The sequence below is a fragment of the Melanostigma gelatinosum genome (genome assembly GCF_949748355.1).
Source record: "Melanostigma gelatinosum genome assembly, chromosome: 12".
In the NCBI taxonomy this organism is placed as follows: Eukaryota; Metazoa; Chordata; class Actinopteri; order Perciformes; family Zoarcidae; genus Melanostigma; species Melanostigma gelatinosum.
The window spans coordinates 6034114-6059236 of record NC_136645.1 but is presented as its reverse complement, the minus strand read 5'-3'; the positions used below and the strand labels follow the sequence as shown (position 1 = coordinate 6059236).

General features: G+C 44.3%; 1 protein-coding gene across 5 annotated transcripts in view; it reads left to right on the top strand.

The window, feature by feature from the left end:
* The window catches only part of ccdc88ab (coiled-coil domain containing 88Ab), a 57552-nt gene that overhangs the window by 23335 nt on the left and 9094 nt on the right, over window positions 1–25123 (top strand). For all 5 annotated transcript variants that reach the window (XM_079280369.1, XM_079280370.1, XM_079280372.1 and 2 more), the window contains exons 4-29: window positions 1063–1132; window positions 6525–6583; window positions 7231–7314; window positions 7473–7613; window positions 8432–8604; window positions 12088–12169; window positions 12726–12884; window positions 13155–13301; window positions 13407–13551; window positions 14004–14182; window positions 15079–15216; window positions 16391–16574; window positions 16726–16856; window positions 17212–17505; window positions 17852–18034; window positions 18497–18775; window positions 18905–19029; window positions 19367–19505; window positions 20075–20251; window positions 20360–20521; window positions 21511–21788; window positions 22042–22185; window positions 22346–22532; window positions 22733–22878; window positions 23048–23140; window positions 23281–23480. In XM_079280369.1, the coding sequence (XP_079136495.1) occupies window positions 1063–1132; window positions 6525–6583; window positions 7231–7314; window positions 7473–7613; window positions 8432–8604; window positions 12088–12169; window positions 12726–12884; window positions 13155–13301; window positions 13407–13551; window positions 14004–14182; window positions 15079–15216; window positions 16391–16574; window positions 16726–16856; window positions 17212–17505; window positions 17852–18034; window positions 18497–18775; window positions 18905–19029; window positions 19367–19505; window positions 20075–20251; window positions 20360–20521; window positions 21511–21788; window positions 22042–22185; window positions 22346–22532; window positions 22733–22878; window positions 23048–23140; window positions 23281–23480 (4099 nt within the window). The remainder of the gene's footprint in view (window positions 1–1062; window positions 1133–6524; window positions 6584–7230; window positions 7315–7472; window positions 7614–8431; window positions 8605–12087; window positions 12170–12725; window positions 12885–13154; window positions 13302–13406; window positions 13552–14003; window positions 14183–15078; window positions 15217–16390; window positions 16575–16725; window positions 16857–17211; window positions 17506–17851; window positions 18035–18496; window positions 18776–18904; window positions 19030–19366; window positions 19506–20074; window positions 20252–20359; window positions 20522–21510; window positions 21789–22041; window positions 22186–22345; window positions 22533–22732; window positions 22879–23047; window positions 23141–23280; window positions 23481–25123) is intronic.

Below are 25123 nucleotides of genomic sequence, written 5' to 3'. Positions count from 1 at the left end.
AATTCAATAACTGTGACTGACGATTAGTGCAGCCCAAACTTAGATCTTCACCTCACAGAAGCTGCTTCTGAAGACGATTCGTTTTTTTATGTAAGAATACATTCATTCACCATTTTGATCAAATGAAAACGTGGTAATGACTGTTTCTTCTTTCACCACACATTTCATGGATCCCACTTCATGAGTTAACTGCAAACCCTGAACCAACAGTCATCAACACGGGGATGTGCAAAAATATGCAACTAAGACTTGCACAGTACAGTATGATACGCAACATCTTGTAGCAGTTCCTTTTTTATTTGTCACTCTGTGCTATCTGCTTGAAACCAGATGTGAGTGATGTACTGGAAATCTGCCCCCCCCCCCACATTCTTCACATCTTCCCCTATATACCAGTGGTTTTCTGTCTGCGTCAAATCAAGCAGCCAACAAAGGTTCAGACGACCACGGGGGACAGTCGCCTCTGCTGCAAGCTCCCGATAAGGAGGATAGATCTGAAGTTGTGTTTGCAACTGTGCTGAATACATTTGCCTTGACATGAGGAACCAGGCGCACATTTAGGTTCTTCAAACAACATGCACATTATGTACAAACACATTTTTATGGGAGAAAAGAGGAACTGAAACATGGTGTTGAAGAAAACCTTGGAAGAGAGAGAGTGCACATTTAACATTCTTAAAACCATCACCAAGGAGTTTGCAATTTATATTAAGATTTAGTTTTGCTGTATAGTATATACATGCATATGGTAATATATGGTTGTAAATATTATGTTAGGGGCTCGTCAATGCTCATTCATTTAAGGTAAAGATTAGAAAAAAAAGATATACTTGAATCTTCCATTGACACCGTAAGTGTCAATGGAAGATTCAAGCACACTCCTTGTGACAAAATGAAACTCTTAAAAACTCCTTATGTTAATAAGAATAATTAGATCAAGTTGTTTGAGCTAGGTTAGGGCCGTGCAAATTGTATCTCCGCATTATCATATCTGGAATTCTTTTTAAATGCTAAACATTGATCTCTCTTCCTGACTTCCTTTTTTATTTCTTTGTGTAACAGGAGACCCTCCAGCAGCTGGTGATGATGCCTTTACCAAACGTGCTGGTTCTGGGCCGCAACCCTCTGTCTGGTAAGTGTCTCTTGGCCTCTAAACATAATCAAAACAGAAAAAATATTCACATCTGCTTCAAGACGTTCCTCTAGTTGAATCACTTGAGCAGCAAGCATGTGTACAGATCACAAGGAGCACACATGCATTCCAATAAGACATCAGCAACAACAGTCTTCTTTTAATTATCCATTGCTTTGAGGATTCAAGTGACTTTCTCTCTGGATGTCGATTTCATTTTCCAGCCACTTACTTTCTTTGTTTCTCCATTAACCCGATAATGAGCCGTCTATTGGACTGCCATTCATAACCCACGCTCATTAAATAAATGACTTGATGGCAGAATTAGGAGAGACTTCACGGAACTTGGTGAACAGTGCTGATTGTGTTGTTGAGGTGATGGGAAATGGACAGATGAATGGGTTGGTTTCATGGACACACTAACACTAGTCTCTTAATGAAGCTCGAAGAAGACAGATACAAGAAGGCAGGCTAACTCTGTGTACTTCTATCACCTGAGGTGTTCAATTAATTTCACCATTTTGCAGTAAAAGCTCTGACCTACACTGACCACAGACATTTGATGTGCCTGAGCAGCCTTGACGCAACAGTAGCGCAGTGTCGAGTGTTTGTGTTTCATGCAAACACGTTTGAGCAGCTTGACCTCTGCAGCCCCAACTGCGACTTGATATCCCAACGTGAGCCCGATGAAGCCTGTGAGCTAAGAGATGAGATAAGATGACCAGTAGCAGGCCATCCTTTTAGATCCTGCTGTGCGGGGTGTGGAAATAAAAGGATTGTGTTGAAGACCATGACTGTGTGATGGAAAAAATGCTCCCAGAGCTAAAACTACTACATTCATTGGATTTTTACTTTTTGGGAAAGTGTGTCCACACACAGCTTCACAGCCTTTGTGTACATCTCCGGAGGGCAGCTCCGAGCAAGTGGACCGGAGCAGACAGAAAGCGTTGGACTGCATTCCTCCGGGTTTCTTTTGCCCTTTACCCTCTAGCTTGTCAGATAATCAGTCAGTCAGTCAGACCAGCGGTGGCTCTCTGGCTCAACGTCTGCCAGCTGAAAGTCATTGGCCATGTGGCTTTTATTATGCTCTCATGAGGGGGCAGGGGACGACTCTGCATCTGTGTGAGTGCGTGCACTTGTGTTCAGTGCGTGGGTGGGGGAGGGGTGTGTTTAAAACCTGTGAACAGTGGGAATGCACTGTAGTACCCCCAGGCTCTGATTTACCTTAGTCTGCCTTGTATGCATGCACAGTGAGATGCGCAGACGCACACTAACCTTGTGCATGCATGTTGTGTTTACCACATATGCTTGCATGGAGAGACACACGCACACACACACACACACACACACACACACACACACACACACACACACACACACACACACACACACACAGTGCCTCCTTTGTTTAGTCTATCTTAAAGCCTGTGCATTTTCAGCAGTGATCTGGACTGATCTTATGAAAACTTAAGTGTTTCCCCTCAAAATATATTTGGTTACTCTGTCACCCCAAAATGTCCGATGCTGGTCTGTAGCTGCGTCACTTGCAGTCATTTATGTTCTCGATATTTCATGAATTCAGTCTGCAGTGATTGACTACAAAACCATCATATCCTCCCTCCGTAAATATGGCCAAACATGTGGATGGATCAAAAACATGGTTGTAGCTGAAAGCTCCTCCCATTGAGCAGAACCTCTTTTTTAACAGTAGCAACAACAGGAAAGGCAGCTGCTGACAGCTGACAGAAAGCATTAACCGAGGGGCTTGAAGGTTATGTGTGTGTGTGTGTGTGTGCGCAAAGGAGTAACTTTTCTAGCAGAAATAGGCCTGATTAATTTTTTTCTGGACCAAACAGTGCTCCATGTGTGTAGGCGAATGTTTGGTGTTTCAGCAGTCTGTTTCCACAGTGTTGTGGTGTCTCCATAGAATAGACTGAATTGTTTTTGTGTGTGTACGACTGAGAAGATGTAAGTGCTGGGTTGGCGTTAAAAGCTACGAGGATGGCTAAACAGAAGAAAATGCCAATTTGACCAATACGCATTTTTGTATTTCATCATTTGCTTCTTTATGATGAGCAGGGTCAGTGCTTCTTGTGTAAAAGCAGACCGGGTTGTTCGGACATTGTTTCTTATGTCACGTGACACTCGATCTTGTCTCATAAAATGCATGTGCCCCTGAAATAATCTGAAAATACGGTTCAGCCAACTCCATCCACTGCTCCAGTGAGATGGGCTGAATATACTCTGGCAGGCTGTCAAAGCAATATCGGATTGCTTGTACCAGTTTCACCACTGAACTGCAAGTCATCGGGTCCTGAATGACTCTATTCATCATGGCAGAAGAGAGGCTTGTAGCAATTGATTGCGCATGTAGGCAGCCACACTTCTTTCTTCCTCTTATTCACTCACATCCTCGCACACAGATTAACAATGGCGTTGCAGGAAGAAGGGTTAGTCACTGTCCGTCTGACCTCTTGTCTCCTGCTCGGAGGATAAAGCAGGGAGGAAGGAGAGGAGGCGAAAAAAGGAAGCCGAGATGAGTGAATGCAAACACTCGGGAGGCGCAGATGATTTGTAACAATGTTGAAGGAAGGAAGGAAGGAAGGAAGGAAGGGTGCGTCTTGCAGAGAATAAATGGATGGATGAAGAGAGGGAGGGAGAAAAGAGGAGGCTAGCAGAGAGATGGCAGCGCCTCCTTGAACCCTCCTTGCTGCTGCTGCTAGCGGGAGATTTCTCTTTTCTGTTTTCAACCTTGCCTCTTTGCCTCCCTCCCGCTCTCTTTCTCTCTCTGGGTGTCTCCAGTTCTACATCCCTCCCATGTGTTTGTGTTGCTTGTGCGCTGTGGTTCTTTCCCTCTTTTGTCTCCTTTCCTTTCATCTCTCACTCTTACCATTTCTCCCTCCTGTTCCCCCTCTCTAGCTGTATACATTATTTATCCTATGAGGGTCCTTATCGTTCCTATGTTGCTTCAGTAGATTTGCTGAGCTAAATCCATTCCCCGAGCAGAATGGGTTCCTACAGCTCTAATAGTGCACCGTTAAGCCCTGCAGCTTTGAGAATTAAGTTTTATCTATCGTCATCCTTCCAGGCCCAAATTTGCTCTTATTCTCTTCAAACGCCGAATATTTCTTCTCTTATCCCGAATGCAGGTGCTGATTACGGGTTTTCTAGTACTGACTCAGCATAAAACGGTGACATCCTCTTGACTGATAGCACACTACCATAATAGCAGGAATGGAAATGAGGCAAGGAACTCGAGTCTTCATTTGAGCTTTTCCATCGGTGTCCCAGTTAACACAAGCCGTGTCATTTATGTCTGGGTGCTACTTGGTACAATCAGTCCTCCGCAGTTGCAGTTATTTAATCAAGTTAGTTATGGCTGCAGCAGGAGTGACATCATTTTAAGGCTCAGGTGAGCTGGAAAATAGCTAGTTTGAGTACGGCTGTTTGTAACGACCACAAACACCTTTTCCTAGTAAAGGTGGGTTTAAAAATCTGCTGTCGGAGAGAGAGGAATGAAACAGAATCATTTTTTAGAAATGGGGATAATAGTTTTAGATTCAGCCATTCATAGTGTTGCACTCGGTTGTACACACAACATAGTTGTGTAAAGAATGACGAATGACACATCCCTGACGCCTGAAAGATGTGGGAGGTGGTACAGACTAGTACATTTGTAATATATTTAGCTGTAATGTTCTACCCAAAGCTGGAAAATTCCCCTTGGACATAGAAAAACTAAATTCAACTTCTTTACTTGGCTGCAGTACAGAACAAATGTAATTACAGCTGAATTTCCACGATGAACACATCCAAACATTATCCGGCCTTAATGAGCAAATCAACAGTGAAATAACCTACAGGGGGAAGAAGGCTGCTGCAAAGCTTTAGTTTTCCACCAGCTGTAATGCAAAACAACCCGCTGTGACGTAGCACAAAGTACAACCTTTATTTCTAGAGAGCAGCGCAGCAGCTTTCTTTCTCTTATCAGTGATAGTTTGTCCTTTTTAAACTGCTGGCTTGCGCCTTTGATCAAGGATTAATCCTCATGAGTATAATGTCGGTCTCGCATTTAAAAGATGATCATTTCACGTGCAACTTCGAGACCGCGTCGAGGTCTAGATTGCTCAATAACGCATTGACTTGTGTGTCTCTATTGAGTCAAGAAGAATGAGAGGATGGAGATTTACTTGGTGGTCAGGAGGATTCTGTAAAGTTGAAGGATAGATTCTCTGTTTTGGGATTCTGTGCTTTCCCAAAGGAACTGCTTGCTTGTCTACTTGCCGCTCTCTAAATTGCGATAATGTTGAGAAGTAGCTTTATTCATCCGTTTAGATTTTAATTTAAATTCATTTGGAAAGTCTCACGAGTTGTAAACTCGCAGATAATACTTGTCTTCCTGTATGCCTGCCATTTAGCTGATGATTGGCCCATTCAACTGAGCGGCAAACAGACCACCCTCGACAAAAACCATGCGGTCACTAATCTGGATTTATTATTATTCGAGCCGGACAGTGTTCGCACTCACTACCCCCTGGGCCACACGATGAGCTAGCTTATCACACACACACACGTACGCATGCAGTGCTCTAAAAGGGGAAACTCATAGTCCTGGTATCAATATAGATTCACAACTTGCATGTATACCTCTCAGTCCGTGTAACACACACAGGCACCACCTGGTTTACTGTTGTTCAGGAGTAAATCCCTCAGATGAGCTCAGGCCTGTTGAGCATGCGAGCAGCTGTTTGTTGGTTTCAGCCGTTTCTGACGCTATGTCCTGACATGTGGAAGAGGACTGGAAGTTCATCCTGTCAGCGATCCACACCGTGGGAAACATTGTGGTGCTGTTTCTAGAGAGGGGGGTTTTATTAGGGGGGAATTGAAACAAACTAATAATTTGGTTAATTGGTCTGTCCAAGTAAATGTGAGATGTAGGGATGCTTTTTCCCAGCTAAATCTTGATTAGTTTATTTTATAGGAAAATACATTTGAATATGTGCAAGAGTAGGCAGATGAATAAGATTTGTCGAAGAAACACCTGCTACAACCGAGATAATGTTACAGCTCTAACTGAAGGCAATGTTTTATTACAAAGTACTTTGTAGGACTTCATTTTAAAGAAAGGCTTTTACAAATGTAATCATGTCGGTTAACACCCTCCATGAATCACCAGATCTCTCATTTTTGAGGTGACATGCTCGAGGCAATGTTTCTGATCGCTCTCAATAAAACATCTATCAGCAGAATTAGTTCACTCACCTCTGTGGGTTGTTAGGCTGCTCCTCACAAAACCACAAAAGCTGATTCAACAGAATGTCAGACGAGACCAAATAGAAACGAGACAGATTTGATGGTTTGTTGTCTTTGTGTGCTTTTTTTTCTTCTTCAGAGCAAGGTCTGGAGGAGGTGAAGAAACTGTTGCTGCTGCTACTAGGCTGCGCTGTCCAGGTAAGATCCCAGTTTAGTCCAGCTAGACACTAAAGGGCGCTTTCAAAAGCCAACATTTAGTCCGTTTTAATCAAACTCTGGTGCGGTTCATCTCGGGAGTTATGAAGGCAGTAATCGTGCTCTAGTATGGACCTTAACTTCAAAGCCAGTCTCCGTTTGATTCACCCTTCCTTGATAACAGCCATTTGCTCCCTTTTGATGAAATGATGTAACTCTCTTGTACAGCTAATGCTTTGTAAATAATGGCTTTCCTGTCTTGAGGCAAAGCCCTATTCAGCTCTGATTGCATTCAGACAAGGCCATCGACCTTTCACACGCTCTATTGTTTCAGCAAAAAGACACGAGTTGCATTCATGCGCGTTACTCTGACTTAATATTCTGTCTACTTCAAGCTTACATTGAAGAGTTTTGTTCTTATCTCATCTTCTGCCAACAAGAGGAAAATGATCTTTGTCTGATCCAGAAGATAAAGTCATGTTTGAAGACTAGACTTCGTTCATAAATATAACTTCCTGGAAATATATATCTGATCAGTGTCTGTCACGTATCTGCAATGTCGCTCCATTAACCTCCAGTTGGCGCCTGACCCACCTCACACTGTAACCTTATCAATGTCTTTCTTCTCTTCTTCCCACCTCTGTTTACAGTGCGAGAAGAAGGAAGAGTACATCGAGTGTATCCAGACTCTGGACTTTGACACCAAAGCTTCCATAGCATCCCACATCCAAGAGGTATTTCTCCTCCATAGAAAACCATTAAGATATTTCATCTCCCAGACCTCATTTAGCTTTGTTACCACTCATCGAATGTACACTTTGCTAATGGTGGAAGAGTTCATTTTAAACGTTTGCCAAGTCTGACAAAGTGTCATGAATGTTTGTGGTTTTAGGTGACTCATAATCAGGAGAACGTGGTGGACCTGCAGTGGTTGGAAAGTGGGGAAATGCCTCCTGAGGACCTGGACAGCCTCTCCAGAAACCTGGCTTTCCACCTCAAACGCCTGGTGGATGACAGGGACACACAGCTGGAGGTGTGTGTGCTGATATAATAACAAAGCAACGTCAGTGCAGGAAACTAGTAAAGAGTGTGTTTGTGTGCTTTTATATTCTCTTTCTATGTATGTGGGGGGAGGTTTCGTGCGGTGGGTTTCTCTGGATGTTCGTTACAGTTGTTCGAACAGAACTCTGATAGTGAAACCGGTGGGCTATTTCTAGTCGGGGTTATGTGGAAACTTTTCCCTTTTTTTACATTGCCACAAAAGAGCAGCCTCAGGAAGGAAGGGTTGAAGCTGTTAACTGTCTCGTGGCTGGAGAGTGTGTGTGTGCTTTTTACTTAGAGTATATGCGTCATTGAATTAGTTTCCAACCCATAGGGTGCAGATGATAGCTGATCTTTGTGTGTGTCGGGGGCTCTAATAGCCTCCAGATTATCACTGTGTAGTCCAGCCGCTCTCAATTAAAATCCCATTTCCTTTCTGGGGCAATAGATCACAATCGGCTGTGTGGGACTTTGGGTCTACTTTTTGCCCTCTTGCCTATGTTCTAGTTGTAGGTAGTCGGGGTGCTTTGGGTGAATCCATGGATCAACTCTCCTCTTTGTTGTCAATGCTTGTCCAATTGTTGACTTCTACTTCTAACTGCTGCCGTTTCAGGACATAGCAATGATGCTGAGTTCCCCTCAATACAAATGAGAAATTACATTTCTGTTTTAACACTATTTGTAGTATGTTCTCTTATTGAGTCTGGTTTTGAGAAGTCAAAACTGACTTCCATTAACGCACTGTTGTACTCACCTACACAGCTAGAAATCTCACTACCTGTTCATTCTTTTTTCCCTCTTTCCATGCAGACTATAGTGGAGTTAACCCAGGAGAGAGACTGTGTGCAGCTGTCTCCACTGACTCCCTGTCCGACCCAGTCTCCCGGTGACTCTCCCAGTATGAGGCGGACCGAAAGCCGCCAGCACCTCTCTGTGGAGTTGGCCGATGCCAAGGCCAAGATCAGACGCCTTCGACAGGAACTGTGAGTGCCACGGCTTTTCATCAGCTAGATGTAAAAAACATACTGAGATTGGGCAAAGGTGATCAACTGCAGGAGAACAGGAACTATACCTCCAGAGACAAACTCAAGAGCTACGTACAAAAGGATAAGTTGCTGGAATTAGACCCTAACTATTTACTATTTATTTATTATCTGTTTGAAGACCTGACTGGTTACATCCTCTAACGCAACAATATCAGGAACTTCTAAAATGTTTCGGTCATGGAAAGGCTATAGTTTAAGCAGAATGGGATTCTTCATCACATTCCTGACGGGAGCGCACTGAGTGTATGAGTTTTAATGACTTCAGTCGAGCCTCAAACAGGATGCTTTAAGACGGTGACTATGCAGAGAGGCAGAGTCATAGAGACCAGCGGTTCAGTTCCTCCCTACATCTCCATTACTCACATAAGACCAGGCTGTTAAGATGTCATACTGCACCACACACACACACACACACACACACACCTATATAATTGTTTTGCCTTTTAAATTCTGCCTATGAATAATAGAGCTTCCTTTTTAAAGTGCTATAATCCTTTGCCAGACAAAAGCTTAATGGTCAACACAGACCAGTAGAAAGGGAGCGCCTTCTGACAAGGGGAAGTATTTAAATGTTACACAAACATTTTTATCAGACTGGCTGGCCTCAAGTCTGTTGTTAGAGTGCTTTGACAGAACCTGAGGTATTGTGTACTTCAGTCTTTCTTTGTTTTCAAGATTAAAATCCCCATTTAAACTAATCATGGATTAGATTTCAATGACGGATAATTCATGTCAGATAATGCGTCGGTCCTACTTCAAGGGAATCATTTGCATGATTGAGTGGCTTCCAGTGTAGAAGAATGTTGATCACCTTAGCATGTTGAAAAACGTATTCAAACAAGTCATCTTCCTCATTTTATCTCCGAGCGATCCTCATGATTTGGAAAAGGCCTTTGATCGTATTTGAATGCCGAGTCACTCTGCCCCTGTAGTTTGCAGGAGATCTCTTTCTGTCTCCTTTGCATTCAGCCCACACACATGCCATTGTCTATTTGACTCTATTGTTCTTTAACAATTGGTTGTAATTCAGAATGGAGTGCAGCTCACCCTCTGCTTGGTCACATGAACACTGAAAAGCATCTTTCCTCGTTCGTGTGCTGAGATTCATCACTGTAGACGTCTCTCTTATACATCCTTGACCTACATTATGATGATTTCGTCAGTAGACCTAAATAGGGCTTTAGAGCATCACCCGACAAGACAATGAGTTATTTTGTTTGTTGGTTGCCATGGTGTTACTTGTTGTTGTGATGGGCCAGACAGGGAAAAAGGGCTTAAAGTCAGTGCACGCTGATGTAGTCTGCTCACATGATGCAGTTTCTTCTCCCAGGCAGAGGAGTGTTTCTTGTGTCTGGCTGCATGCACATCGACAAATATTGTCTCTCTGCATACAAATGGAGAATTGTGTGTACACTGTTTAGGGTTGTGTTTGTGTGTCAGAAGGAGACCAGGTTCGAGCCAGGGGGGGATGAATGGTTCAGTGGTATGTTAGATAAAGCTGCTGCTTTCCCTCCTCCTGTTCAAGCTCACACACACACTGAGTTTATAGCTACAGTATGAAACACAGGGTCGTATTTGGAGATGCTATTCTTCAGCGTGAGTGTTAACCTGATGCCCAGGCAAAAAGTGTATTTCGTACTGCTTCCATTCATTTACCTCTAAAGGTCCCGTGCGAGCTTTGAATATGTATGTATTGTACCTGTTTTTGTTTCTCAGCACAGTCAGAGATATTTGTTCCTTGGCATGCTATTATAGTGAAGAAACAGTTCAAAAGTATTACAAATGTAGGGTTGTCGGGTTATGGAAATATTAAGATGAGGAAGACTACCAGTTAGACATGGAGTGGGCTGGAAAAGGTTGCCTTTGTTTCTTGGCTTTTCAAAGACAGCAGTGCATAAAAGTGTTTGTGTCTGTGGGTGCGCAGATGCAGCTCGTGTTAAACCATTAACATCAGCGTCAGAGCCAGCTGCAGCCGTAATATGAGCCCAGAGCGAATCTTCCATTCTAAGGTTGACAGGTGTTTGTGGAGGGGGGAGGGGCTGCAGGAGGTGGAGGGGCTGAACTGATGAAACAAAAACAGAACTGTGTAAAGGAAAATCCGACCTGCATGTCGACTCATGCTTTCCAAATAACGTGAACTGTGTAAGGAAGGAGATAAATGAAAGAAAAGAAGGATGCCTTATGCTTATTGAGATGCAACCTGAGTCTCCAGAGAGCTGTAATCAAATAGGCCATCAGATGTTCAGTGTTGTAGTTTCATGCACACACACACACACACACCTACACACCTACACACACACACACACACACACACACACACACACACACACACACACACACACACACACACACACACACACACACAGAGCATCTCAGGAATGCAGTCGTTTTTCTTCAAAGCAGTGTGACACATTCTCCCTCGATGGTTGGAAGGAGCCGTGAGAATTTACGCACACACACACACACACACACACACACACACACACACACACACTCACATAGACTGCAAATGTCAGGCTGCCGTACTCGCTGTCACTTAAATAAATGGATACAGGCGAGTGAGACCCTACTATTGAGGGTGAAAGAGTGACTCATTTAATTCCATGTTTTGCAACACTTGCGCAATCGGATGTAAAACTTTCTTCTCTCCTCCTCTGATCTTCTCTGTTGTCGAGGATTCCCCAGACTTGACCCCTGAAGTAGTCGCAGGACTCTGACCTACTTCAGTTTTTATTATCGCTGTCTTTCCCCTCACTGTTTGTCACTGTGTGTTATGCTGAGTGTGATGAAGAAGGCTGTTTATTATTCGCTGAATTCAAGGCAGGACACAGGAAAGACATGATGTCATGACCATCACAGCTCAAACACACCGGACACAATAGGCTATTTTTACACCAGAGAATGGGTTATTGGGTGAATTTTATATTTTTGTCTTTCAACAAAGGCCTATTATGCCCAACGGGATGTTGCGTATGCTATGTTTGAATGCATAATTGCATTATTAACAGCAATCGTTTACGGAAACAACCCAATTTATTATCAAAATGCCTACCGACTGACACTAAAATACTTAACAGTAAAGTTAAGATGGTGAAGCTTTTTTGGCAGGTTATGTAAAATGTGTTTTTTCTGTGTTAGTATGTCAATAGGCTGCTACCATTCAACGATTTAGCTGTGAAATGGAAACAGCCCCAAAGGAATGTCCTTGTTAATACTCTGAATTGGCACGCAGAGGAAAACTTGGTCCGTGATTGTCAGTGTACAGTTTAATGTTAATCACAGGAGCAGAGACACAAAACATCCTCTTTTTCTTGCCTTTTTTGCTTTTTTGTCTTTCCTCTTTCTAGGTTACATCCTGCAACCTTTTTTCCCGTGCTCTCCTTGTTTAACTGCTCTCCCTCCCGCGCTCTTTTTTTTCAGAGAGGAGAAGAGTGAGCAGCTTTTGGACACCAGGCAGGAGCTTGACAACATGGAAGTGGAGCTCAAGAGGTTTCAGCAAGAGGTAACGCAACTTAGTCACGGTGATCCCTCGCACACCTACTTGCACACAAACATTCATATGACTTCATCCCCCCTTCGCCTGCTGCTCCCTCCTCTTTGTTTAGTACTTTATGTCTGCAGCGCTGCCAGGCTTTAATCAGCTAGCTCGTGACGTAGCTCATTACAGGCTATTAGAGCTATCTTTAGTCTCGCAACAGCCTCGCACGGCTTTTGATTCTGAAGTGGGCAGCAGGCTGACAAACTAAATGCTGTAAACAAGGCGGATACGTTCAGGGCACGGAGGACGCGTAGGTGTCTGCGTGCCTGTGGTAATTGATAGTGTGTAGAGTTTGTTCTGTTCTTTATCCGTTTATGTAACAGACAAGCCTTTGGTAGATTATCTGTGAATAAATAACAGTCTGTCATACAAGATTACAGTCCACTGACTGGTGAAAACAACCGTAGCTTTTGATTCATGGTTGTATATCTGTTCACCTCTTTGTTCACGTGATTCCTCATCTAGAGATGTGCATATCCACATGTTTATGCTCTACATATTTGACTGTCAACTCCTGCAGAGCTACCAGTTGGTGTCGGACGCTCGATCGGCGCGGGCGTACCGCGACGAGCTGGACGCACTCAGAGAGAAAGCGATCCGTGTCGACAAACTGGAGAGCGAGCTGAGCCGATACAAGGAGAGGCTTCACGACATCGATTTTTACAAGGCCAGAGTCGAGGTACACAACTGCCCACGCACAGCGTTACCTCAAGCCACGATGAGGGTGTTTGGTAAAAGACAACCCCGGGGATAATTTAGCATCGTGTTGCTGACATTCAGGGAACTAGCTGTTGCTTGAAACATAAACATGACTTCATCATTTTAGTTCAAACTGGCCATGTTGTGAACAGCACGCAAGCAACATGTGACCCAAATAAAAGGTCCATGCAGCATAATCTCATGATGAAAGTGTTTTTTTTACTGTAAATTGATGGGGTGGTTTCTGTAGGAGTTGAAGGAGGACAACCAGGTCCTGTTGGAGACTAAGAGCATGTTGGAGGAGCAGCTGGATGCGAGCCGGACCCGCTCTGACAAACTGCACCTCCTGGAGAAAGAGAATCTGCACCTCAAATCCAAGATCCATGACCTGGAGATGGTGAGATGATTTGTAGATCAGTGTGATGAGTCTTGGCGCTAGACAAGCAGTCAAGTGTTGAGCATTTGTTTATCGCAACACACCGTCCATCTCTATTATCTCCAGGAGAGGGACATGGACCGTAAACGTATGGAGGAGCTGATGGAGGAGAACCTTGTGCTTGAGATGGCCCAGAAACAGAGCATGGACGAGTCCGTGCATCTGGGCTGGGAACTGGAGCAACTATCCAAGACACCAGAACTGACTGACGGTAAGAAGAAGATGAAGCCAAGTATCATGCAGCTGACAGTCACCTGATTTGACCAGCTTGAAGGCTTTGCTCATTGGCTCTTTGCCCTGGCGTCATCCCCATGGCCCTTCTGCATTTGCCGGCCTCCACTGGGTTTTCCTTCCACTTGATTAAGACCTGTAATTACTATTCAGTGGCTCTTGGAGGGTAATCTGTGCGTTTGGATTATAAAAGCTGTTAAGAGGTTTAACTAGCCAGGGATCTGGATAAAGACTTTGTGTTGTGTGTTTGTTAAAATGGCACTTTAAAAGCTTTAAGACCTCTGAAGTTGGTCCCAGGGGCCTTGTATTTATTTCTTTTTTAATGGACTGTGGTTTTGACACCAAAAATCGAGACCAAACATTGATTTAATTTATTCGTATTTGTGAAATTGTTGATGTATAATGCACATGTTCGTGCTGTCATTGGCTCAGCCCCTCAGAAGTCTCTGGGTGAGGAGGTGAATGAGCTGACCTCCAGCCGTCTGTTGAAGCTGGAGAAAGACAACCAGACCCTGCTGAAGACTGTGGAGGAGCTCAGAGGAGCCGCCAGTCAGGACACTGTGACAAAACTGGCAAAAATCAACCAGGAAAACCACAGACTGAACCAGAAAGTAAGCCGGGCTGTGTATTTCAGTGTGTTTTTTTTTTCTGTGGTTAAAAGTTCTTAATAATTTCCCGTTTTTCATTTTTTCTGGAGAAACGTCATTAACGTACTAATATGACATCTGATACTGTATCGGTCCAAAGTATTTTTTTTATACTATTCCTTTGTGGGGTATCCCAGGGCTTCATTGTTTTTAGTTTTTTTTACATTTCACTTTACGCCATCGGTTGGAATTGCAGTTTAATTTTCTGCCCCTCATCACGGTCACCACCATGGTTAGCATATTGGACCGGCACTCATCCATAATATATCACCCCAACACTTGGCTTTAGGGTTTTTCACGCAGCGATAGTGACAAATGGAAAGAGAAAGAGAGTATAGAGAGGGGTGGATAGGAGGATAATAACAAAGCTGTAAATCCACACAACCTCTGCGGTGCCTTTTCTCTCCGGTCTTTGACACCCAAACGCCCCTCGCTAAGAGACGTGTCTCAGCTATTTTCAGAAACATAAGCCTCTCTCTCTCTGTGCCCTCTGAATAAAAAGCATGAAATTGTGTTTCTCTCTCACAAAGGGAGAATCCAAAGTGGGAAATTTATTTCCAAGTGACTTGAGGTTGAGAGCCAAAACACATTCAAATGTGAATGCAGCTCCTGGTAGAGTGTGTCCACACATTAACTTGTGTGTGTTTTTCTGCAGAGCTGTGACAGAATGAGGTGATGCGTTATATATCTGTATCATGGACTAATAATTGCATCGGCTTCTATGTGACTGGCAATCACATATTATATTAGAAATATGTGCTCATTTGTTACAGAGCCACCATCAGTGTTCGTCACGGACATTAAATCCCAATCTAGACAGTTTGTGTCTTCTCAAAATGTTACGTCGACATTGTTTACAGTTGGAGCAGTTGGGGAGTGAACTGACAACAGACAGAGAGTCGCTCCGCAGCGCTGAGTCACTCAGTACTGACCTAATGAAGGAGAACGCTTTACTGGAGAAGACTCTGGAAACACTCAGAGAGAACTCTGAGAGACAGGTACACACACACACACACACACACACAGACACAGACACACACACACACACAGGTTTAATTTGGGAAGCTTATCCCAAAACCATTCTTTTTTTAGTGTTGAAAATGGCAAATCTCTGAGAAATAAAAGCCTACGAATTGTATTTATGTAACAGGCTGCATTTAATTTCTTTTGTATAACTTGAACTTGGTATACTTGAAATCGATATTAATTTAGAAATAGTCAACTTTTTAGTAAAACGTGTTTCTTTGTGCAAGTTTAGCATGAATAGATGTTTCATTCTGTGCGTTTACATTATTGCAATTAGTTTATAAAACCTTTTCATCTGTAAAAACATTAAAAAAACAATCTTATTCACATCTAACTCTGCTTTTATGACATCATGTGTCACACTGCCTTTATTGCGCACAGCGGACCGGCGTAGATCCTGAACCTATCACCCCTATGTACTGAATCGAGAATCGTTTTAGATTGCGAAAGATTCACACCCTTATGTCGGTGTATTCAATCTTCTGAGTGATAAATTACTTGAATGGCATTTTTCCTGAATGCCACATTTTTGTTGAATAATTATTCCCTCATTGTGCAGAACAAGCTAATATCTTATACAGACCGACTGTTCTGAGAGCGACTGTCATCACATCAAGCATTCACGTGCTTTGGAATATCATCGTTAACGTCATGGTCTGTATCCTGGACAAGCTTCTGGTCGGATGCACCAACACATTCAGACAAACGGAGCTTTGAGACTGTGCGTCATAGACGCTGCTCTCTCCACAAAACCATCATTGATTCTCATTCCAGGAAGCTCCAAGAACATGACTTAAGCTGTGTAATTTACTGAAGTCTATACGGAGTTCTTTTGAGAGCAATCTTTGTGCAATTGATTTGCATTTGGCTGAAAGAACTATGAGGTGGAACTGCCGCTATGTTTTATTGACGACAGAGATTTCTGGTACCCTGTGGCCCGGATTCAGTCGCTCGCTGTGTCTGCAAGGACTTTGTAGCTGTTGGACCCGAATCTGACACCTTTAATTTGTTTCACCGTCTGATTTGTAAAATCCAGCTTTGATGAGCCGGAGAAAACACGACGAGCTGCACTCGCAGATTACTGTGTTCAATTTGATCCAGTTGGTTTGAAACGCTGTCTTTAAAACGCTGATCTCTGTTTTCCAGCTGAAGGGTCTGGAGCAGGAGAACAAGCACTTGAGCCAGACGGTGTCGTCGCTGCGCCAGCGTTGCCAGGTTGGTACTGAGGCCCGGGTCAAGGATGTAGAGAAAGAGAATCGCATTCTCCACGAGTCCATCTGCGAGACAACCGCCAAACTCAATAAGATCGAGTTTGAAAGGAAACAGCTTCGTAAGTGACATGCTTTTTAACTGTTTTTGTGGTTCATTGCAATCGGTGTTGTGACAGTTTTTCCTTTCTATAAATGAACTTCTTTGTTTTCTTTCATTTTGAATTCACATGATTGACATTCTGGTTGTTCCTTCTGTATTTTCTAATGCAGGTAAGGAGCTTGAAGTGGTGAAGGAGAAAGGTGAGCGAGCTGAAGAGTTGGAGGTTCTGATGCAGAAGCTGGAAAGGGACAATGAGAGCCTGCAGAAGAAAGTAGCCAGTCTTGGAATCACCTGTGAAAAGGTCTGGTGCATTTCGTCTTCTACCTGGTTTGTAGTTTGCGATGACGTATGATGTCTTATGCTCCGTTAGTCAGTCAGTGCAAGTTTCCCCAGATGGTCCAACTTCAATAGCCTCTGTTCCATGTTAGTTACTCTCCAAATCAATCAGGTAAATGTAGCTGTGACATGAGAAATTACTGCAAAACATGTAATGCCTTTATATGGAACATTAAAGCATTATTTTCTCATGCATTTGAAGCTGTGCCAGTAAAGTAAAGTAGAGAGTTTTGGGCCGCCATTACGCAACACGATCAGGATTAACTTGGTCAGACAGAAACACTGGACTCCTCATCTCTAATCATCACTTCTTTGTGTAGGTGTCTTCTTTGGAGAAGGAGAACACGGATCTGGAGGCGGAGGGCCGTCGTCAGAAGAAGAAGCTGGACACTCTGAAGAACATGGCCTTCCAGCTGGAGGCTCTGGAGAAGGAGAACTCCCAGCTGGAGTATGAAAACCTGGAACTTCGGCGCTCGGCCGAGAGTCTCCGGTCAGCGGGCGCGAAGGCCGCTCAGCTGGAGGCCGAGAACAGCGAGCTGGAGAGTGAGAGGAGCCATTTGAAGCGCAGCATGGAACTGCTCAAAGCCTCGTCCAAAAAGACGGAGCGATTAGAGGTAAAACCTCAGCAACTGCCAGTCATACAGCGAGTACTTCTGTTGTTGGACAGCAGTAAGACGGAGCTAAAATGTAACCATGACCGGCAAAAAGCTTTCTTTGAAAACTAAAAAGCAGACTACTGCTAGTTAAAGTGTTTAAACGGCACCAGTGTGAGTTAAATGGTCCTTAACAGAGACGACTTGTGATGTGCGGAACAGCTGTAGAGGTAATGGCACCTTTATTATCATAGATGAATATTTTTACAGGTAAGTTGCAGGGGATCGGGCATATGATGGCATCAGGGAGCAGCGCAACTAGTTCATGGATGCTTTTAATATCCTAATCTGGCTTTTCCTGTCCCAGATGAGTTACCAGGGCCTAGATACAGAGAACCAGCGCCTGCAGAAGGCTTTAGAGAACAGCAGCAAAAAGATTCAACAGCTGGAGGAAGAGCTGCAAGAGGTGGAGACTGAGAATCAAACCCTCCAACGCAACCTGGAGGAGCTCAAGATCTCCAGTAAACGCCTGGAGCAGCTGGAACAGGAGGTAGGAAAATAAACTCTTTCACTTGCAACTGAATTTTGAGTCTGTGTTCAAAAAAAGTATACCGATTTTTGGGCTGCACTCGTCTCTGGAGCAGAACAAGATCAACATCGATTTGGATAGCTGTACGGGTTTTACTGAAACTGCTTCTGTGACTTGTTTTTGGGATGGATTGAGTCTGCCTGGCAGAATGAGGTCAGATTGGCCCAAAATTGTAGTTGAGGCCGACGGGAGAGAGTCTTTGTGATAAATAATGTGAAAATGTGTTATTTGGCACTTGAGCAGCACCGCCACTCATTTAGTTCCTTCTGATACAACTGCAGCGCGTTACCCAGCAGAGTTGGATTATCCCAGATTATTTGTCAAAATTAGATTTTTGGCCCTTTTTGCCAAACATGTATTTACAAGGCTAAGAGAGATGATGTTTTATCCGTCTGCTCTGCATTACGTCCTGTTATCCCACAGAACAAGATTCTGGAGCAGGAAAGCTCCCAGCTAGAGAAAGACAAGAAGTTCCTGGAGAAGGAGAACAAGCGGCTGAGGCAGCAGGCCGAGATCCGCGACTCCAAACTGGACGACGACAACCAGCGCATCTCCACCTTGGAGAAAGAGAACCGGACCATGGGCAAGGAGATGATCTTCTTCAGGGACTCCTGCACCAGAGTCAAAGACCTGGAGAGAGAGAACAAGGAGCTGGTCAAACTGAGCACCATTGACAAGAAGACCCTCAACGCACTCCGAGAGGTAAGAAGTCTGCAAACAACAGTTATTCCAACATGTCTTGAGACTTCGCTTCACACGCTTCCAGATTTATCCGTCGTCTCTTGTCGGTGCAGGAAGCGTATTGATGAATAACTGTGTGCGTGTGTTTAGGAGCTTGTGAGTGAGAAGCTGCGGACTCAGCAGATGAGTAATGATCTGGACAAACTGACCCATGAGTTGGAGAAGATTGGACTGAACAAAGAGAGGCTGCTGAATGACGAGAGCTCTAGCGACAGGTATCATTTCACGAAGACACACGCAAGCAGCAAAGCTCACTGTTCTGTGATGGCTGTTACACCGGAGAAGCCAGAGCTAAAATAAGAACTCAGTACAGTCCAAATAAGTCCCCAATGTGGCCCATTTTAAATCAGGTGTTGAAGTTTTAACCATTCTGGGTCTGTTGAAGAATCATCCCGCTCCTGCTACACCCTTTGCCAAGAAGTCAGTTGGCCTTGCTGTGCTGTGGCACTGACGATAATGCATTATCTGTGTTTAGGATTACAAATGTGTGATCACACTCTAGACTGAAGATGTAAATGCACAGACAGTGCTAACTTGAGTATTTATTTTCAGGTTTAGGCTCCTGGAAACCAGACTGGAGTCGACTCTGAAATCATCTTTGGAGATTAAAGAGGAGAAGATCGCCGCCCTAGAGGCCAGACTGCAGGAGTCCTCCAACCTCAACCAGCAGCTACGCCAGGAGCTCAAGACAGTCAGTAACACATGCACAGATCCATGCTGTTAAACGTAGAAGTACATGTTGGATGTGCTGCCTGCAGAAGCTTAGCTCAACCACAGTACAGAGGAGCCAGTAGAACATCACATTCCTCCCACCAAGCCAAAAAACGCCAACATATTTGCACTGCAGTCCAAAACACTGAGGGCTTCTCAAGGCTGATACATTATTTATTCGTCCACTCTTCCACTTCCATCTCCAGTTTATCTATTCATGAGGCGGCAGCAGTCTGTGAAGGAGATGGAGCGGAGGATGTCTGCTTTCCTTTAGGGCGGCGTATGTTTTGAATCAAAGCTAAAGGTCCGAGTGGAAAAGTTGAAGCCTCTGTAGATGACTCTGAGTTTCAGCTGTGAACCTATAATGGATCCTGTCTGCTGCTGTACTCATTACTCATGCCATGTTCTACTAATGTAGTCTCCTTTTATCTTGTAGTAATTTTACTGTCGAGCCTGGAGCAGTATTTCATTTCCCAGCTGTCTGGGATTCACATATTTATGTTGGAAAACCACTTTGAGGTATGTGTTGACTCGCGTGTCTCTCTCCAGGTGAAGAAAAACTACGAAGCGCTGCGTCAGAGGGAGGAGGAGGAGAGGATGGTGCAGAGCTCGCCCCCTAGGGGAGGGGAGGACCCTCAGGCTTTCGGTAAATGGGAGAAAGAAAGTCATGAAGCCACCAGAGAACTGCTGAAAGTCAAAGACAGACTCATTGAGGTGGAGAGGAATGTAAGTTGGCACAATATCAGGATGGCTTGTGTGACAAAAATGTATGGTTTTGGGTTGTGTGTTCTTGTTTATCCAATATCTTTATATTATGTATCCCTTTTTTCCCAGAATGCCACGCTGCAGGCTGAGAAGGCGGCCCTGAGGTGCCAGCTCAAACAACTGGAAACTCAAAGCTCCAACCTGCAGGCTCAGATCGTGGCCGTGCAGAGACAGACCGCTTCATTACAGGAGAACAATACGTCACTACAAATGCAGAACGCCAAGCTGCAGGTCATCCTTCACACACTCCACACAACACAGGGTTCAGCAGGCCGTGGATGACTGGTCCTCGCAGAGGATTACACTACACATGCAGAAAAGAAATCAGTCACGCACGTAATTAATACATATTTGTATCAAACTCAAATAAAACTTAAAAAAAAGAAAAGAAAAAAAATCCACAAATGTGAGCAGACTGTAACAAGTTCATATTACTGCTAAAATAATCTGCCTCACACTCACAAGACACTACAGACTACAATCTTTGGTTAGAAACACTCAGTTGAGACAGAAAAGGATAGCGGACGAGTCGATTTTACATCAAGATGTCAAACACGCATCATAATGTGATATGTTGAACAATGTATGTCGTGCAAAACAACAGAGAAGCTGTTCTGCCTTCTTTCAACATTGGTCTGTTCGTGCAGTTGCCTTGCCAGGCTGCTCAGCTCCCTGGTATGGATTTAGACTTGTACTCCCTGTTTGGCAGCACTTCAAACCCTGCTGATGGGCGACAGGGTTTATACTGACCATGCAGTAGCGTCTCGCTGTGTCTCTTGATGTGTGTGTGTGTGTACTGCCGTTGAAAAGCTGTCACTGTTTAAAGGTACAGAAAGTGTGTCAGCACCTGGACATTGTGTGTGTGTGTGTGTGTGTGTGTGTGTGTGTGTGTGTGTGTGTGTGTGTGTGTGTGTGTGTCAGTACACACGCTAGTCATGATTGAAGAGGGGCTTGAGACCAGGAAACCGCCGCGATCACAAAGGAAACTTGAAAAGAAACGGTTTTCCTGCTGATGTTGTGTAGATGGAGTTTACGAAGGGGAGAACAAAGTGAACAGAGACACAGTGCCCCCTGTAGACACAAACAGCATCAACCTCTACTTACATGACACATACGTCCTCTGATGTTTGATTTAAAGAGCCCAGTACACGTCACAGATCACAATAATAACAACAAAACTCATCTTAATCCAATATCTCCGTCCTTGCCCTGTCCTGCAGGTGGAGAACTCCACCCTGAGCTCCAAGAGTGCAGCCCTCATGGCCCAGAACGCCCAGCTGCAGAGCCAGCAGAGCAGCGTGGAGGGTGAACGCGAGGGAGCCCTGAAGGACAAAGAGGAGCTGAGGTCCACCTACGAGCTGCTCCTCCGCGATCACGAGAAGCTGGCGGCGCTCCACGAGAGGCAGGCGGCCGAGTATGAAGCCCTGATCGGAAAGCACGGGGGTCTGAAGGGCTCCCACAAGAGCCTGGAGCAGCAGCACAGGGACCTGGAGGACAAGTGAGGCTGGGTTTAGGAGCATGGGATGGGCACGTCTCATAACTTTAGACACTACTTTGACCTTTTAAACATTGTCTTATGAGGTCAGTATTCAACAAAAACAACCATGCTGAGCAACTAGGGGAAGCTGTAGGTCCCCTTTGGATGATAATAATAATACATGTGCTTCGTATTCCTTCTTGTCTTATTCAAATATGTGTCTTTATGAGCTGATTGAGCATTTTTGAATGTGTGTGTGAATGAATGCATGCAGGTACAAGCAGCTCTTGCAGAGGAAGGGAGACCTGGAGGATCTGGAGAGAAATCTGAAGGAGCAGCAGGAAAGAATGGCGCTGGAGAATCAAACGCACCGATCCACAGCTGACCAGTACAGACTGCTCAAAGAAGAAAATGATCGGTGAGCTCAACCTGTATCAATATTTAGTTTTTTACCTTAAACACTGTTCAAATGTATGAATCAGACATATTGCAACATTTTAACGACGTGATATTTTCCTTAAATTAGCCCCTTTCACATGCATGTCTATATATTTAGGAATCCTCTGCTCTCTCCTCAGGCTGAATAATACCCATTGTCAACTGGTGAAGGACAATGACAATCTCCAGCTGGACCATAAGACCGTGAAGACCCAGCTGAACAGCGCCAAGCTGGACCAGACCAAGCTGGAGGCCGAGTTCTCTAAACTGAAGGAGCAGTACCAGCAGCTGGACATCACCTCCACCAAGCTCACCAATCAGTGCGAGGTGAGGAGTCGCCCATTTATCTTATCGTCTCTGTAATTTGTGCTACTTTGAAAGCCAGCTGTCCTTTGGCAGGTTAACCTCTTTTAACGTGTCATATTTGTAGAGACGACTTCTTAAGCCAGCTGTGCCCCCTTTTGATGAATCGTATTTGTTGCTTCTTGGCGTCTCTTTGAATATATCTATCGATGTCTGTGTGTTAGTTGTTGAGCCAGCTGAAAGGAAACCTGGAGGAGGAGAATCGTCACCTGTTGGACCAGATCCAGACTCTGATGCTACAGAATCGCACTCTGTTGGAGCAGACCATGGAGAGCAAGGACCTGTACCACGTAGAGCAAAGACAATACATGTAAACCTCTGATGAGTTTCCTTTTTAAAACGGACGAAAAAATCGGACGGATGAAAAAATCTTTGATTATGGGATATTCAAAACTAATTGTTTGCATTCATATTTGCATTGCATGCATTTTCGTTCTTGTCTGTCTTGGTGGATCATCTCTTCATTCTCCACCAATCAGAGACAAGCTGAATGAGCTGAGGAGACAGAAGGAGAAGCTGGAGGAGAAGATCATGGACCAGTACAAGTTCTACGACCCCTCACCTCCACGCAGGTAAAAAACAAAAACCGCTTCATCTCGTTACATGAGTAAAATAATATGTTTGAGATCGGTTAAGTTATTTTGTGTCCATGACATGATCATGACTGGTAACATCTCAATGTAAAAATGGCGTCTCGTCTCTCCCGTTGTAGGCGTGGCAACTGGATCACTTTGAAGATGAGGAAGTTGATCAAGCCGAAGAGCCGGGAGAGGATGCGCTCCCTCACGCTGACCCCCTCTCGTTCGGAGTCCGGCGACGGCTTCCTGATGTTTCCCCAGGACAGCCAGGACAGCTCGTCCATAGGCTCTGGCTCCAACTCGCTGGACGACACACTGACACAAAAGAGGAGCAGTGAGTACAAAGAAACACACACACACACACACAGATGTAGACCCACGAATCAGAAGCAACTTGTCTCGCATTGCTCAAGATAAAGACCAATAGAAACAAACACTTACCCGACCAAACAATGCACCATAGAAGTCCCTCTGATCAAATACTCACACTATATTTCATACACAAACGCACATGTTAAGAAGGCTGTGAGGAAAGTAGTTGCCAACTAGTTGAATAGACTCATAATAATACGTCACAAAACACTTGGTGTGTGTTGGTTTGTACAGTTGTGTACTGGTTGAGTGGTTGAATGGGTCTTCTTTCCTCCCCTAACTGCTCCTTTGCTTCTTTATCTCTCTCTCTGCAAAGGGAGGAGAGGGCAGCAGCCCAATGCCCAGGTGCAAGGTTCCACCAATGGTATGGTGCGGATGGGGAGGGAGGGCGGGGTTTGTGACCCGACTGTTGCGTCTCACAGGGCATGTTTGTGTGAGTCCATTGTCTGTTTCACTCCGATGTCCTGGAGGTTACGGTCGAGCTGTGCAGCACCGCAGGGTTGACTCTCAATCTCCAGAAGTGGAGGCATTTCCTGTGTTTGAACAGTGGGTGCGCTTGATTTCTGCAGCCTGATGTTATTATGTAACACGACCATTAAACACTTAATTTTAGTCCTAAGAATAGCGTGTATGGGTTCGTGACACTACATTTTAAACGGGGACTCCACCACTTTAACACATCAGGGTCTGTTTACAGGTCTGCATGTGTGAGAAAGCCTTTAGTGGCTCCAGTGGGACCTGTGTGAAATCTGATATATTGCTTTACTTTATGTCACGATATTCAGCATTGGGGCAGATGACAAAATGAAAGAAAATGTGGTGGTGTGGAGTTAGAAAGAAGTGATCTTACTGACGGCTTCTAACATAACAAGACTGACTCTTCGACCTGTCCGCAGTTGATTTGCATTGTGGGTAATGTAGGGGCCACGTTTGGCAGGGAAGTAGAACATGTGGAGTGCGGCGCTGAATCGGAGGAGTACTCTTTCAACAGTGTTTGGATGTCAATAATCAAGCGCATCTCATGTGCTTCAAATATTGTAAAACACTCTTTACTTCTCCCCAACAGATCTGAGGCTCAACCTGCTGATCTGTGCAGTTCATCTGTAAATAACAAAGAATGGCCCTCTAGCGTAGCGTCCAAGCTATTAAAAGGTGCAATGCATTGTGGCTGACTTTCAGCCGATGCAAGTTAAAATCCTGCTTGTCTGGATTTGGTAGAACAAATGCAATAAAGGATACAGGTTGTACATGGGCTAGTATTTACATCATCGAATTACCAGTGTAAAAAAAGCGAGTATAATAAGTGAGTGAACTCTAACACACGCAGTTAAGCTATGATGAAGTTAGTTATGTCTGTGGAAACACTGCAGTCCTCCCTGGTGCTGCCCTCTGACCTTTGCATTCTCCTGATTGCACCGTTTAATATTCTTCATCCTCCGTGTTTCATGTCGGTGGTGATGTGTTGACAGTTGTGTACAGTATGTAATGCAGAATACAACGCTCGTGAGTCATGACCATTAACACGAGAGAGTGGCTTGTGTGTGTGTTGTCGTGTGCAGATAAAATGTGCTGAAGTGTGTTTGAATAATGTTTGTTTGCATAACG